This window comes from Carcharodon carcharias, chromosome 28 (genome assembly GCF_017639515.1).
Source record: "Carcharodon carcharias isolate sCarCar2 chromosome 28, sCarCar2.pri, whole genome shotgun sequence".
In the NCBI taxonomy this organism is placed as follows: domain Eukaryota; kingdom Metazoa; phylum Chordata; class Chondrichthyes; order Lamniformes; family Lamnidae; genus Carcharodon; species Carcharodon carcharias.
Window position 1 is genome coordinate 2257875 of NC_054494.1, and position 15123 is coordinate 2272997.

The window sequence follows — 15123 nt, forward strand, 5'->3', positions numbered from 1 at the left end:
AGATGCATCCAAGGGTACTGGGGGAAGTGAGAGTGGCAATTACAGAGGCACTAGTGATAATCTTCCGGTCTTCTTTAGACACGGGCAGTGCCAGAGAACTGCAAAATTGTGAATGTTACACCCCTGTTCAAAAAAGGGGTGCAAGGATAAAGCTGGCAACTATAGGCCAATCAGTTTGGCCTCAGTGGTAGTCAAACTTCTGGAAACCATATTAGGGATAAAATCAGTAATCACTTAGACAAGTGTTGGATAATTAAGAAAAGCCAGCATGGATTCATCAAAGGAAAATCATGTTTAACTAATCTGCTGAAGTTTTTTGAGGAGCTAACAGAGAAGGTTGATGTGGTGTATATGGATTTTCAAAAGGCATTTGATACAGTGCCACACAACGGACTTGTGAGCAAATTCTAGGCCATGGAATAAAAGGGAAAATAGACAGTTGGATAAGAAATTGGCTGAGTGACAGGAAACAAAGTAGTGATGAATGGTTGTTTTTCAGATCGGAGGAATGCTTGTAATGGAGTTCCTCAAGGGTTCAATGTTGGGACCTTTGCTTTTCCTGATGTGTATTAATGACCTAGACTGTGGTGTGCAGGGCATGATTTCAAAATTTGCAGATGAAACAAAGATTGGAAATGTTGCCAACTGTGATGGGGATAATCTTGAACTTCAAAAGGACAGACAGGTTGGTGGAGTGGGCAGACAAGTGGCTGATGAAGTTCATTGCAGAGAAGTGTGAGGTGATTCGTTTTGGCAGGAAAGATATGGTGAGACAGTATAAAATAAAGGGAGAGCCTCTAAAGGAGGTGCAGGAACAAAGGGGCCTCAGTGTATACATACATAGGTCATTGAAGATGGCAGGGTGTGTTGAGAGAGCAGTTAATAAAGCATATAGTTTATCAGGCTTTATTAATAGGGGCATTGACTACAAGGGTAAGGAGGTCATGATAAACTTGTGTAAGACACTAGTTAGGCCTCATCTGGAGTACTGCATCCAGTTCTGGGCACCATACTGGAGGAAGCATGTGAAGGCATTGGAGAGAGTACAGAGATTCACAAGAATGATTCCCAGGATGAAGAACTGTAGCTATGAGGATAGATTGGAGAGGTTGGGACTGTTTTCATTGGAGAAAAGAGGGCTGAGAGCAGACTTGCTCGAGGTATTCAAGATCCTGAGGGGTATGGACAGGGTAAATAGTGAGAAACTGTTCCCACTCAAGAGAACACCAAGAACTAGAGAGCACAGATTCAAAATAGTTGGCAAAAGGAGTAAATGTGATGTGAGGAAAAACTTTTTCACCCAGAGGGTGGTTGGAGTCTGGAACAAACTTACGAAAGAGTGGGAGAGGCAGGTTCAATTGAGGTATTGAAAAGGGAATTGGAATGCTACCTGAAAAGAGAGAATGTGCAGGGTTACAGGATAAGGCAGGGGAGTGGGACTAAGTGGAATACTCAGAGAGCCAGTGCAGACTCGATGAGCCGAATGGCTTCCTTCTGCCCTGTAAAGATCCTGTAATACTCTGATCCTGGCAGTTACACTCATATGATACAATGATAACAGAATTGTTCACTAATCATACTAATCAATTTCTATCAGTTAGTCTACAGAACACCCAGAGGTGGCATGAGGAAAATTCCCAGTGATGGAGAGCTTTGGCAACCATAGGCCCAAAGTTACTCATTCCTCCACATCTGCATCTATATTTACCTCATACCATGTCTCAAATTACTCATATTCTGTATCCCTAAATGTTCTTTCCTGAAATAAATCAAATTTGCATTTGAGTCAATCAATACTAACTGCTTGCACTGTCTTACTCAGAAGCCTGCTCCATAAATTGACCACTCGCTCATTGAAATGTTGTTTGCGCAAATTAATTTTGAATTTATCCTTTCAAGTGCAGGCATGTCGTGTGGTTCTGCTGTTCTGGACAAGATGTAATGGTTTATTATGGTTAATATTATATAGCCCCTCTAATGCAAAAAGCAGCAAAACAAATAAGATCTTGAGGGGACTTGTGGATGCTGGGAGGATGTTTCCCCTTACGGGAGAGACTGGAATTTATGGCCACAGTTTAAGAGTGAGAGGGTTTCCCTTTTAAGATGGAAATGAAAATTTTTTCTCTCAGAGGGTTGTTAGTCTGTGGAATTCTCTTCCCTAGAGGACAATGGAGGCAGAGTCATTGAGTATGTTTAAGGCTGAGTTAGGTTCTTGATTGACAAAGGAGACAAAGGTTATAGGGAAATTATCAGGAAAGTAGAGTAAGGCCACAATCAGATCAGCCATAATCTTATCAAATGGCAGAGCAGGCTCATAGGGCTGAATGGCCTACTCCTGCTCCTAATTCGTATGTTCATATAACCTCTCATTTGAGGTAATCTTGCATTTATATGCCAGCTAGTTAATTGGGACCCTTAATACTAGCAGTATTTATTTTAATTTTTCTCTGCAGAATTCTGGGGAAACAAATTGTGGCTCCTGTTGATGAAGCCTATTGTTGGTGTCCTGGCCTGGAGCATGTTACTCTATTGCCAACTTCCAGCTCAGACCCTGATGCAGATATGAATGAGTAAGTATCAGCCGGGAATAATATAACAGAATCTAACTACTTACATTAAATGTTTTTACACTGTCGGTTTTTAAAGCCACATTACTTGATATATTCAGGCTGAAGTCCACCTATTGGGTTTGTCACTGTGCTATTGCCCTTTCATTTTGGAAATCCTGATCACACCTACATTTTCCCCATGTTATTTCTATGCCCTTGTCCAGCCTTGTGCTGCATGTTGGCTGAAAGTGCATGTTGCTGCCAGTTTTGTTTTTGACTCCACTACTCAGATATACAAGAGTAATCCAGGATGAAACAAGAGGCCAGCAAAGTTTGGAGTTGGGAGTTTGACTTGAATTGGAGTTCAACACTGAAGTGTAGTTGGCTTGAAGCTGTTTTTATTTACTTTAGTCTCTGTGTCTATTTGGTCTTGGCAGAACACTGGAAGACAATTTTGTGAGAAACTTCCATGACTTGGGAGATCTTGGAAAGTGTTTATGTTGCAGGTGACCATGAGTATTTTCTTTTATTCGTTCATGGGATGTGGGTGTCGCTGGCTGGGCCAGCATTTATTGTCCTAACTGCCTTTTTTCAGAGGGCATTTGAGAGTCAACCACATTGCTGTGCGTCTGCAGTCACATGTAGACCAGACGGCAGATTCCCTTCTCTAAAGGGCGTTAGTGAACCAGATGGGTTTTTACGACAGTCGACAATGGTCGATTTCAGTTCCAGATTTTTATTGAATTCAAATTCCACCATCTGTCGTGGCAGGATTGGAACCCAGGTCCCCAAAGCATTACCCTCAGTCTCTGGATTACCAGTCCAGTGACAATACCACTATGGCTCCACCTCCCCATAAGTATGAGAGGTATACCCAGGTAGAAGTTAAGGAACTGAACTTGGGGAGCAGTTGAATGTATTCCATACTGAGTGCTTTTGAAGGAGGTGGACAACCCATAGCGAGACAGGAATTGTGAGAGCAGACAGTAGTTGTAACACAAAGTCTTAAATACTGCTAATTTCAGTAAGGGCAATGTCAGGGGGATAAACACTACATAGTACAAATGAGATTGGAATATATTCTGAGATATAATTACAGGACTGCACAAACAAGTTATTCCATCAGGTAAAAAGTGAAATTGAGAAGGAAGAACAAAATTTCCCAAAATCTTTGAAAGCAGTAATTTCACCTAAGACTGGAAGTTGTGTAAATTTCAAGATTTAATAATAGACTGGAAGTTGTGTAAATTTCAAGATTTAATAATAGACTGGAAGTTGTGTAAATTTCAAGATTTAATAATAGACTGGAAGTTGTGTAAATTTCAAGATTTAATAATAGACTGGAAGTTGTGTAAATTTCAAGATTTAATAATAGACTGGAAGTTGTGTAAATTTCAAGATTTAATAATAGGTGAAATTAGTGAACATTTGAGAAAGCATGGGAGAGAGTTGGCACAGGGACTAATGATGGAGAGTCAGCACAGAGGCTAATGGGGGAGAGTCAGCACAGGGTCTAATGGGGGAGAGTCAGCACAGGGAACTAATGGGGGAGAGTCAGCACAGGGAACTAATGGGGGAGAGTCAGCACAGGGAACTAATAGGGGAGAGTCAGCACAGGGGACTAATGGGGGAGAGTCAGCACAGGGTCTAATGGGGGAGAGTCAGCACAGGGAACTAATGGGGGAGAGTCAGCACAGAGGCTAATGGGGGAGAGTCAGCACAGGGAACTAATGGAGGAGAGTCAGCACAGGGAACTAATGGGGGAGAGTCAGCACAGGGACTAATGGGGGAGAGTCAGCACAGGGGCTAATGGGGGAGAGACAGCATGGGAACTAATGGGGGAGAGACAGCATGGGAACTAATGGGGGAGAGTCAGCACAGGGACTAATGGGGGAGAGTCAGCACAGGGACTAATGGGGGAGAGTCAGCACAGGGACTAATGGGGGAGAGTCAGCACAGGGACTAATGGGGGAGAGTCAGCACAGGGAACTAATGGGGGAGAGTCAGCACAGGGAACTAATGGGGGAGAGTCAGCACAGGGACTAATGGGGGAGAGTCAGCACAGGGACTAATGGGGGAGAGTCAGCACAGGGAACTAATGGGGGAGAGTCAGCACAGGGGCTAATGGGGGAGAGTCAGCACAGGGAACTAATGGGGGAGAGTCAGCACAGGGACTAATGGGGGAGAGTCAGCACAGGGGCTAATGGGGGAGAGACAGCATGGGAACTAATGGCGGAGAGACAGCATGGGAACTAATAGGGGAGAGTCAGCACAGGGACTAATGGGGGAGAGTCAGCACAGGGACTAATGGGGGAGAGTCAGCACAGGGAACTAATGGGGGAGAGTCAGCACAGGGAACTAATGGGGGAGAGTCAGCACAGGGACTAATGGGGGAGAGTCAGCACAGGGACTAATGGGGGAGAGTCAGCACAGGGACTAATGGGGGAGAGTCAGCACAGGGAATAATGGGGGAGAGTCAGCACAGGGAACTAATGGGGGAGAGTCAGCACAGGGGCTAATGGGGGAGAGTGAGTCTGCACAGGGGCCAATGGGTACAGGGTCGAAACAAGGGGAGAATCAACACAAGGTTAATGCGGGAGAGCCAACATTGGGACCAAAAGGGGAGAGTGAGCACGGGGTCTAATGGGGGGGATTCGGCAAGGGGGCTGTGGTGCTGAAAAGATTCGAGATTGGTTCAGGGGATAGGAGACTTCTGTTACATGGATAGATTGGAGAAGCTGGGAAAGTTCTCCTTTGGGAGGAGAAGGTTGAGAGGGGATTTGATAGAGGTATTCAAAATCATGAGGGTTTTAGATGGCGTAGATAGTGGAGAGCCATAACAGGGACTAGTAGGGGAGAGTCAGCATGGGACCTAATGAGGGAGAGTCAACACAGGGGTTGCAGTTCTGGGCAGTGCAAAATAGCAAGGATATGAAACCCACAGAAAGATACCAATAATGGAAAATTATAGTTATAGAGAAAGTCTTGAGAAGTTGGGTATTTCTTACAGGAACAGAGAATGTTAAGAAGGATCTAGCAGAGGGTAAATGGTGAAAGACTGTATCGACTGGTGATAATATGGCGGAGACTGATGATTATCATGAGAAAAATATCATGCTTTACCACAAATGGCTGTTGAGGCAATGATTATGGAAATGAATCTGGGCAAGTACTTAAACAAAGTCGGAAAATGGCAGGATAATTGAATTAGAGTAACCTGCTCAGTCATATGAGTGTTGGCTGAATGACTTTCCTTGACCAGAAAGTTCTAATGTGCAACGTAATGTATGTAATGAATTAGCTGATTGAGGGTTTTCTGTTCCCAAATGAATCCTTGTAGCTAGTACAAGAACACTGGAGAGTTGTGGACATTACTGTGGAGATATCCCAGCCAAGTTCGATCTTATCTTCACTGGATCATTATGAAGAGCAAGAGCTTTGGTTTATTTTCCTACTTCCTCAGCCTTGGGTAGTTCAAGCTAATTGCAACAACTAAAGGGCAATACTGTTTGCAGTTAGCTAATTCGGCACAAGCTATGGATCAACCTTGGAATCTTCCCCAGTATCTCAGCTGCACGCTGTATTTGCCAACTGATTGTTGGGGAGCAGAACAAGCAATATTTCACTCATTACACACTCTGCTCAATTTTAACTACTTTTGTTTTTGAACAGCATGGAATTATCTTTTCTATCTTTTAGACTCTGTGTTCTTGGCAAAAAAGTGACCATTTCGGGACTTCCTCAGTGCAAAGAAGGAGACTTTATGCAGAAGATTGCCACCTTTCCTGGGGAAGAAGATGAAGAGGCAGAGAATGGTGTGATTGTCGCAGAAGGTGTTGTTGAAGAGTATCTGGCATTTGATCACAGAGACCTGTTAGTATCCAGGAAACATTGTTACTATTTAACCAATTTCATGATTTTTTTGAATTGGCACGAACAAAACATTTTCTGTTCAATGCCTTCTGCTCAAGCTCAGTCACTCTCCAGAGCACTGGTCATCAGCAGCACTTCTGATGACTGTTGGTGCTCGCTCTCCCATCTCTTCAACAGCAACCTCAACTTGCATTTATTTAGCGCATTTAATGTAGTTTAACATCCCAAGGTGCTTCATAAGAGTGTAATCAGGCAAAAAAATTCACAAGGCCACAAAAGGAGACATTAGGAGAACTGACCAAACATATGAACAAAGAGGTAGGTTTTAAGTATCTTAAAGGAGCAGAAAGGTTTAGAGAGGGATTTCTAGAGCTTAAAGGCCTAGGTGGCTGAAGGCACTGCTGCTGATGATAAGGTGAAGGAAGTGGGAGATGTACTGGATGCTAGACTTGTAGAAATACAAAGTTAAGACCATAAGATGTAAGAGGAAAAGTAGGCCATTCGGCCCATCGAGTCTGCTCCGCCATTCAATGAGATCATGGCTGATCTGATAATCCTCAACTCCACTTTTCTGCCTTTTCCCCATAACCCTTGATTCCCTTATTGATAAAAAATCTGTCTGTCCCCACCTTGAATATACCTAACGCCCAGCCTCTACAGCCCTCTGTGGTAAAGAATTCCACAGATTATCCTCTGAGAGAAGAAATTCCTCCTCATCTTTGTTTTTAGTGGGCACCCCCTTACACTCAGATTATGCCCTGTGGTCCTAGACTCTTCCACAAGGGGAAACAACCTCTCAGCATCTACCCTGTCAAGCCCCCTAAGAATATTAGATGTTTCAATAAGGTCGCCTCTCATTCTTCTAAAGGCCCAACCTACTCAACCTCTCCTCATAAGAAAATCCCTCCATTCCCAGGATCAACCTAGTGAACCTTCTCTGGACTGTCTTCAATGCCAGTATATCTTTCCTCAGATAAAGGGGCCAAAATTCTTCACAGTATTCTAGGTGAGGTCTAACTAGTGCCTTGTCTAGTTTTAGCAAGACTTCCCTATTTTTATACTCCATTCCCTTTGAAATAAAGACCAACATTCCATTTGCCTTCCCTATTATCTGTTGTATGTTAGCTTTTTGGGATTCGTGCACAAGGACTCCCAAATCCCTCTGTGCTGCAGCTTTCTGCAGTCTTTCTCCATTTAAGTAATATTCAGCTCCTCTATTCTTCCTGCCAAAGTACATGATCTCTTATTTTCCCACATTATATTTTATCTGCCACTTTTTTGCTCACTCATTTAACCTGTCTATATCCCTCTGTTGACTCCTTGTGCCATCCTCACCACTTGCCTTCCCACTTATTTTTGTATCATTTGCAAATTTGGCGATAGTACATTCACTTCCCTCATCTAAGTCATTAATATATTATAAATAATTGAGGCCCCAGCTAACGATTTTACTTTAAATAAAACAGGACTTTTAAAAAGATTTTTTTAAAAAAAACGTGGTTAGATCAATTATCTGAAGGGATTACTCCGAGTCTGGTCAACAAACAGCCTTCCACCCATTTCCGAGAGCAGATTAAAGTGGCGCCCGCTTCCCTCGCCTCATTGCAGGGAGCCAACGGCACAAAGTAGTGCTGGCAACCACGGATGACTTCACTGCCAACGAAAAGAATTCCCCGCTTCCAGCCACTCTTTTTTTTTTCCCCCCAACTGATCCCTGTGGCATTCCATTAGTTACAGGTTGCCATCCTGAAAATGTCCCCCTTATCCCAACTCTTTGACTTCTATAAGTTGGCCAATCCTCTATCCATGCTAATATACTACCCCCAACACCATGGGCTGTTATCTTATTAAATAGCCTTATGCATGATACCTTATTGAACACCTTTTGGAAATCCAAATATACTACAGCTACAGGTTCCCCTTTTTCTATCCTGCTTGTTACCTCCTCAAAGAATTCTAATAAATTTGTCAGGAATGATTTCCCCTTCATGAAGCCATGCTGACTCTGCTTGATTAGATTACGTAATTCTAAATGCTCTGCTATTGCATCCTTTATAATAGACTCTAACATTTTCCCAATGACAGATGTTAAGCTAACTGGCCTATAGTTGCCTGTCTTTTGTCTCCCTCCCTTTTTGAATAAGGATGTTACATTGACAGTTTTCCAATCCTTTGGGACCTTTCCAGAATCTAAGGATTCTTAGAAGATTACTACCAATGCATCCGCTATCTCTGTAGCTACTTCCTTTAATATCCTAGGATGCAACCCATCAGGACCAGGGGACTTATGAGCCTTTAGCCCCATTAGTTTCCTGCATACATTTTTTCTAGTGATAGTTATTGTATTTATTTCCTCCCCCTCTTTTGCCCCTTGATTATTTAGTGTTGGAATGCTATTCGTGTTTTCTACCATGAAGACTGGAGCAAAGTATTTATTCAACTCCTCTGCCATTTCCTGCTTCCCCATTATTATTTCCCCAGCCTCATTCTTTAAGGGATCTATGTTTACTTTGGCCTCTCCCTTCCTTTTTATATATTTAAAGAAGCCCTTAGGTCACATAGTAAGTTCACAGGAAATTCTAATGCTGGAGGTGATTACAGAAATAGGGAGGTCAAGGCCATGAGGGATTTGAACACGATGGGAATTTTGAAAATAAAGCTTTGCTGGTTCAGGTGTGGGAGCCAATGTAGGTTGATGAGTACAGGGATGGTGGGTGAATGGTATGAATAAGTATATGGACAGAGAATTTGGATGAGCTCCAGTGTATGGACGATGGTTAAACAGAGAAAATTTACTCTTCTTAGCCCATTGTGTCCACCAGCTGAAAAAGAGCTAGCCTACCTAATTCCATTTTCCAGCTCTTGCTCTGTAGCTGTGTATGTTACAGCACCTCACATGCATATCCAAGTCCTTTTTAAAATGTGATAAGGGTTTGTGCTGTTACCACCCTTTCAGGAAGTAAGTTCCAGACTCTCAGCACCCTCTGAGTGAAAATATTTCTCCCTGACTCCCCTGTAATTCTTACACCAGTTGCTTTAAACTTATATCCTGTTCTTCTTCTACTAAGATAAACAAGTTGTTTTTATCCATTTTATCAAGACCCCTCGTAATTTTATGCACCTCAGTTAAAACTCCTCTCAGCCTCCTCTGCGTCAAAGAAAACAAACCCAGCCTATTCAGTATTTCCTCATAGGTAAAATACTTCATCCCTGGCAATATCCTCATAAATCTCCTCCATCTTCTTGACTGCTATTGCATCTTTCCTGTAATGCGATGACCAGAATTGTACACAGTGCTCTAGCTGCGGCCTAATTAGTGTTTTATTCAATCAGCTTTGGGGAGGGGGGTGGTCTTGTGGTGCGGTGGGAGTGCCTCTCCCACTGAGCCAGAAGCTCTGGGTTCGAGCCCCACTCTGGGACTTGATGGCCACAGACGACGTGTTCATAATGTGGCCAAACATGTTAATTATCAACCTGCAAATCCCAATATACATATGGCAGGTTGTAAAAGCATGAGAGTCTCTTGGACAGCCAGAGCCTGCAGAAGGCAAACCACTGCTCTATCTTGCCAAGTATAACCATGGAAGTCCCTAGTCGCCAACACCCTCCTAGGGCATGGTACCTGAAGAGAGAGAAAATGTTTTTTGAAAAAAGGATAGAAGATTGGTTAGCTATCAGAGAGTAAAAGCAAAATAATGCAGATGCTGGAAATCTGAAACAAAAACAAAACTAGCTGGAAAAACTCAGCAGGTCTGACAGCATCTGCGGGGAGGAACACAGTTAACGTTTCGAGTCCGAATGACTCTTCATCAGAACTAAAGAAATATAGAAATGTGGTGAAATATAAGCTGGTTGAGTGGGGTAGAGCTGGATAGAGGACCAATGATAGGTGGAGGCAAAAAAGAGATAACCAGAGGGAGTAGGGTTAAATGGGTCATTTTCAGGTTGGCAAGATGTAACTAGTAGAATGCGACAGGATTAGTGCTTGAGCCTTAACTATTTACAATTCATATCAATGACTTGGATGAAAGGACTGAATGTATGGTTGCTAAGTTTGTTTGATGACACAAAGACAGGTAAGTTACGAAGTTGTGAAGAGGACATAAGGAGTCTACAAAGGGATATAGAACAGGTTAAGTGAACGGACAAAAATTTGACAGTTGGAGTATAATGTGGGAAAATGCGAACTTGTCCATTTTGGCAGGAAAAATAGAAAAACCTTTATTATTTAAATAGAGAGCGATTGCAGAACTGAGGTACAGAGGGATCTGGGTGTCCTGGTACATGAATCACAAAAAGTTAGTATGCAGGTACAGCAAGTGGTGAAGAAGGCAAATGAAATGTTGTTGTTTATTGCAAGGGGAATGGAATATAAAACAAGGGAAGTTTTGCTACAGTTGTACAAGACATTGGTGAGACCATACCTAGAGCACTGTGCACATTTTTGGTCTCCTTATTTAAGAGAGGATATCATTGTATGAGAAGCCGTTCAGAGAAGGTTCACTCAACTGATTCCTGGAATGTTTTATGAGGAAAGGTTGGACAGATTGGGCCTGTATCCGTTGGAGTTTTAAAGAGTCAGAGGTGATCTTATTGAAACATAGATTCTGAGGGGACTTGACTGGGTGCATGCTGAAAGAATGTTTCCCTATATGGAGAGACTAGAACCAGGGGGCACAGTTTAAAAATAAGGGGTCTCCCATTTAAGATCGAGATGAGAATTTTTTTCTCTCAAAGGTTTGTTAGTCTGTGGAATTCTCTTCCCCAGAGAGCAGTGAAGGCAGGGTCATTGAATATATTTAAGGCTGAGTAAGATAAGTTCTTGACTGATAATGGAGTCAAAGGGTACACACATTAGCCACAATCCAATCAGGCATAATCTTATCAAATGGTAAAGCAGGCTCATGGGGCCAGATGGCTTACTCCTACTTCTAATTTGTACTGTTATGATCCCAGCTGAGGTTACCCCTAGACAAGCCTGATCCCAGAGTGGAGCCCAGAATAGATCCTAACTTTTATTTGTTTGTTTAGATACATGGAGAGTAGCTACTGAACAGAGCCACAGGAATCAGTTGATGAACTTTTAACAAAAGAATAAAACATTTATTCAACAAGAAAAGATGAACTGTATTACAGTACTCCACCCACAACTATACCTTTACAGATTTGTAATTCAGATTTGTAAGGATAACACAAGTTATAAAGGCTATCTTATACTCTATTGTCCACAGTAAGTACACAGCCCATGTACTAATAGGCACCCTGTGGCCAGACGCACCACACTCTGAAACCAAGTGACAGATGTCGCCTCAACCAGATGCTATAGATCTCTCCTCAACCCCCCCAGATGCTTGTCACACTGTGAGCCAACCAGTCTCACTGAATTCTATCCTTCACATGAGGGTTTCCAATCTCCACTCTCCAAGAACTCGCTTTAGAATCTTCTCCCAAACTGATGCTTTCTCTGAGATGCCTTCCGCAAGGATTCACCTCCAGACTTTTCACCTCCAGTCACCATATGCATTCAAGCTGTCCTCAACACATTCTCTTTCACCAACTCAGCTGTCAACAGTATACCACTGCTTCACATGCCCATAGCAAAGAGTTACAGACCATCAGCATCTCTTTGGACCTTCTTGCCTCTTACAAGCTGTTCCCTGCTCTCTCTAGCTTTTGTCTCTTTAAATCTGAAGCTTGGAGCCTTTCCCTCTGCCCCTTGCTCTTAACTTTACTTAACAGCACCTTTTCCAGGTTCCTGTCCTCCCTTTGACTAGAAGGTCTGCTTGGGACTTTACACTGTTCCACTCCCTTGGATTATGGGGTATTTTCTTTAGCTTGGGACTGGCTATCTGTCCCCTTTTGCTCCAGTTTCTCCTGGCAGCTATTTTCAAAACCAACTGAACTCACAGCTTCCAAAATCAAACTTCTGTTTTTCTTCTTCTATGTGTGACTGTTTGTGAGCGGGGGGTGGGGGGGCGGGGGGGGCGGGGGGGCGGGTGGAGGCGATGGTGCCTCTCTAGGCCCGTGTTGCAAGGCAACCGCCCAATTCTTCTACTCTTGTTTGTTTACCTTAGCTGCAACAGTTGTAAAAATGTCATTAGAAATGCAGGCACCTTTTTAAAGTGAAACTAAAACTCAACTTGACCTCTTCTTAACACACATACCAATCAAGCTTAAACATTAAAGCTAAAACTCATTGCAAATACCTACAAATACCAATATAACTAACTTAAACTGTCTCTATTTCCTAACAGTATGTTCATATGAGTGCATAACCTCCCTGCTCTTAGTTTGGGATCCCCTAATATAGAGTCTGGGTAACAGGATGAGATTTAGGGGTTGCGCGCCTCGAGGTAGAAATGGCAACTGAAGCTTGGCCTGAGTTTTGACAGTTGCAAGGCCCTTTAAAATGTTTGATTTTTTTTCTGCCAGTGGGAGTAGCTCAATCATCTGTCCTCTGGGTCCAGATTACGACGACAACCACAGCCTGTAAAGTGTCTTTGCCTTTCTCAAGGCAAACCCAGTAGTTTTAAATACCCCACCCCCCAGTGAACAACCTTCAACCACCAAAACCCCCTCAACAGCCCGCAAACCTTCCCTGCCCCAATTTTCACTCTGGGGTCACACAAATCCTGAGACATTAAAATGGAGCCATATTGGAAAAAGTTTAGGAAGCACTATTCTGTTAGGAAGCACTATTCTGGACCTTGACTAATGAAGAAAAATATCCTGTATGTCTTTTTAAACACATTATCTGCTTGTCTTGCTACCTTCATAATCTGTGGGCATTCATTCTAATGCCTCACTATTCCTCTACGCTTGTCAGTATCCTATAATTGATTGTGTATTCCCTCGCTAAAGTCCATATAAGCTACATCAAATGGGCTCTGCTCATCGACTCTTCTTGTTAACTTCTCAAAACGTAAGACAATCAGTTGAGAAGAGGCCGACCAGTTGAGTCAGGAATGTTGGCTATGGTTTAGCCACAGAATCACAGAATTGGATGGATTAATCATTTTTTTCTCATGGACTTGTTGCCGAAGACACGTTTTCTCCCTTTGTCTTAATTATTATTTTACTTAATGGCTTTGGCTCCATAATTTTATTTGGTATACTTTGGACATTGTTGTGTTTTATTTGTAAATGTTTATGTGAATCATGGACAGGAAAGCACCCACTGGCCTGTCCAGCCTGTCCTCTATGACGAGGATTCATTGTGTCACCATATAGAAGCTCCCTGTCTGACCATATAATCTCCTGGGAGAGATGAGAAACCAGGTTCAAAGCCAAGGTCAATTGGGGCAAATCTTGTGGAAAGTTTGTTTTTGACCCTTCAGGTGATCAAATCTAGTCCAGGAGACCACTCTGAATCTGATTAATGTTGTACAATGCTTACCTTTTGTACAAGGTAACTAATCTCTGCCCCAGCTAGAACTGGGTTGAGGTTTTGTTTAAAGGAATTTAGTAAGTCTGCAACTACCTCCTGATATGAAACCTACTTCTGGTCTTACATATGAACATACAAATTAGGAGCAGTAGCTCGGCCCATCAAGTCTGCTCTGCCATGCAATTAGATCATGGCTGAACTGATTGTAACCTCAACTCCACATTCCCACCTACCCCAAATAACCTTTCAACCCCTTGCTTATCAAAAATCTATCTACTCTGTCTTAAAAATATTCAAAGACTCTCTTGCCACAACCTTTTGAGGAAGAGAGTTTCGAAGACTCATGACCCTCTGAGAGAAAACATTTCTCCTCATCCCTGTCTTAAATGGGTGACCCCTTATTTTTAAACAGTGACCTGTAGTTCTAGATTCTTCCACAAGAGGAAGCATCCTTCCCCCATCAACCCTGTCAAGACCCCTCAGGATCTTATGTTTCAATAAATCACCTCTTACTCTGAACTCCAGCAGATACAAATTTAGCCTGTTCAACCTTTCCTCATAAGACAACCCATCCATTCCAGGTATTAGTCTTGTAAACCTCTGAACTGCTTCCAACGCATTTACATCCTTATATAAGGAGACCAATACTGTACACACTACTCCAGACGTGTCTTATATAACACCTGGCCCTCCCTAACCTATTTAGTTGAAACAAATGGTTCACACAAACACAATCTATTCCCTTCATCATCTTAGAAACCTCAATTAAGTCACCCTGAAGTTTACACATCTCTGAAGTCTAGCATCCAAGCTCTTCAAACCTATTTTGATACCTAAAGTAGGTAGGGTAGCATAATGCTAATTTTACTGGACTAGTAATCTAGACCCCTGGATTAATAATGAGTTCAAATCCCACCAAGGCAGTTTGTGAATTTGAATTCAGTTACTTCAGTTAATTTGGCGCTAAAGCTAGTATCAGTCATGGTGAACATGAAGTTCTCAGTTCTCGGGTTGCCATAAAAATACAAGTGATTCACTTAATATCCTTTAGGGAAGGAAGCCTGTTGGCCTTACCTGCTTTTGCCTACTTGTGACTCCAGACCCACAGCACTGTGGTTAACTGCCCTATGAAATGGCCTGGCATGGCACTCAGTTGTATCATATTGTTACAAAAATGTACATGAAGAATAAAACTGGGCAATTACTCAGCTTCGACCTAAGTATCGGATTCAGACATGACAACTGCACGATCCTTGTCATTTAACATCTGGGGTATTGTTACCCAAATTTGGAGAGTCCAGTTAAGCAACACCG

At 42.6% G+C, this 15123-nt stretch overlaps 1 protein-coding gene across 6 annotated transcripts in view; it reads left to right on the forward strand.

Annotated features, from left to right (window-relative positions):
* The window catches only part of LOC121270886 (protein FAM149B1-like), a 232641-nt gene that overhangs the window by 21367 nt on the left and 196151 nt on the right, over positions 1-15123 (forward strand). For 5 of the 6 annotated variants that reach the window (XR_005941629.1, XM_041176452.1, XM_041176454.1 and 2 more), the window contains 2 exons: positions 2454-2570; positions 6249-6422. Coding sequence is in view for 5 of the 6 variants with exons in the window: in XM_041176452.1 (XP_041032386.1) it covers positions 2454-2570; positions 6249-6422 (291 nt within the window). In the remaining variant the exon portion in view is untranslated. The remainder of the gene's footprint in view (positions 1-2453; positions 2571-6248; positions 6423-15123) is intronic. The other variant, XM_041176455.1, reaches the window with a different exon arrangement.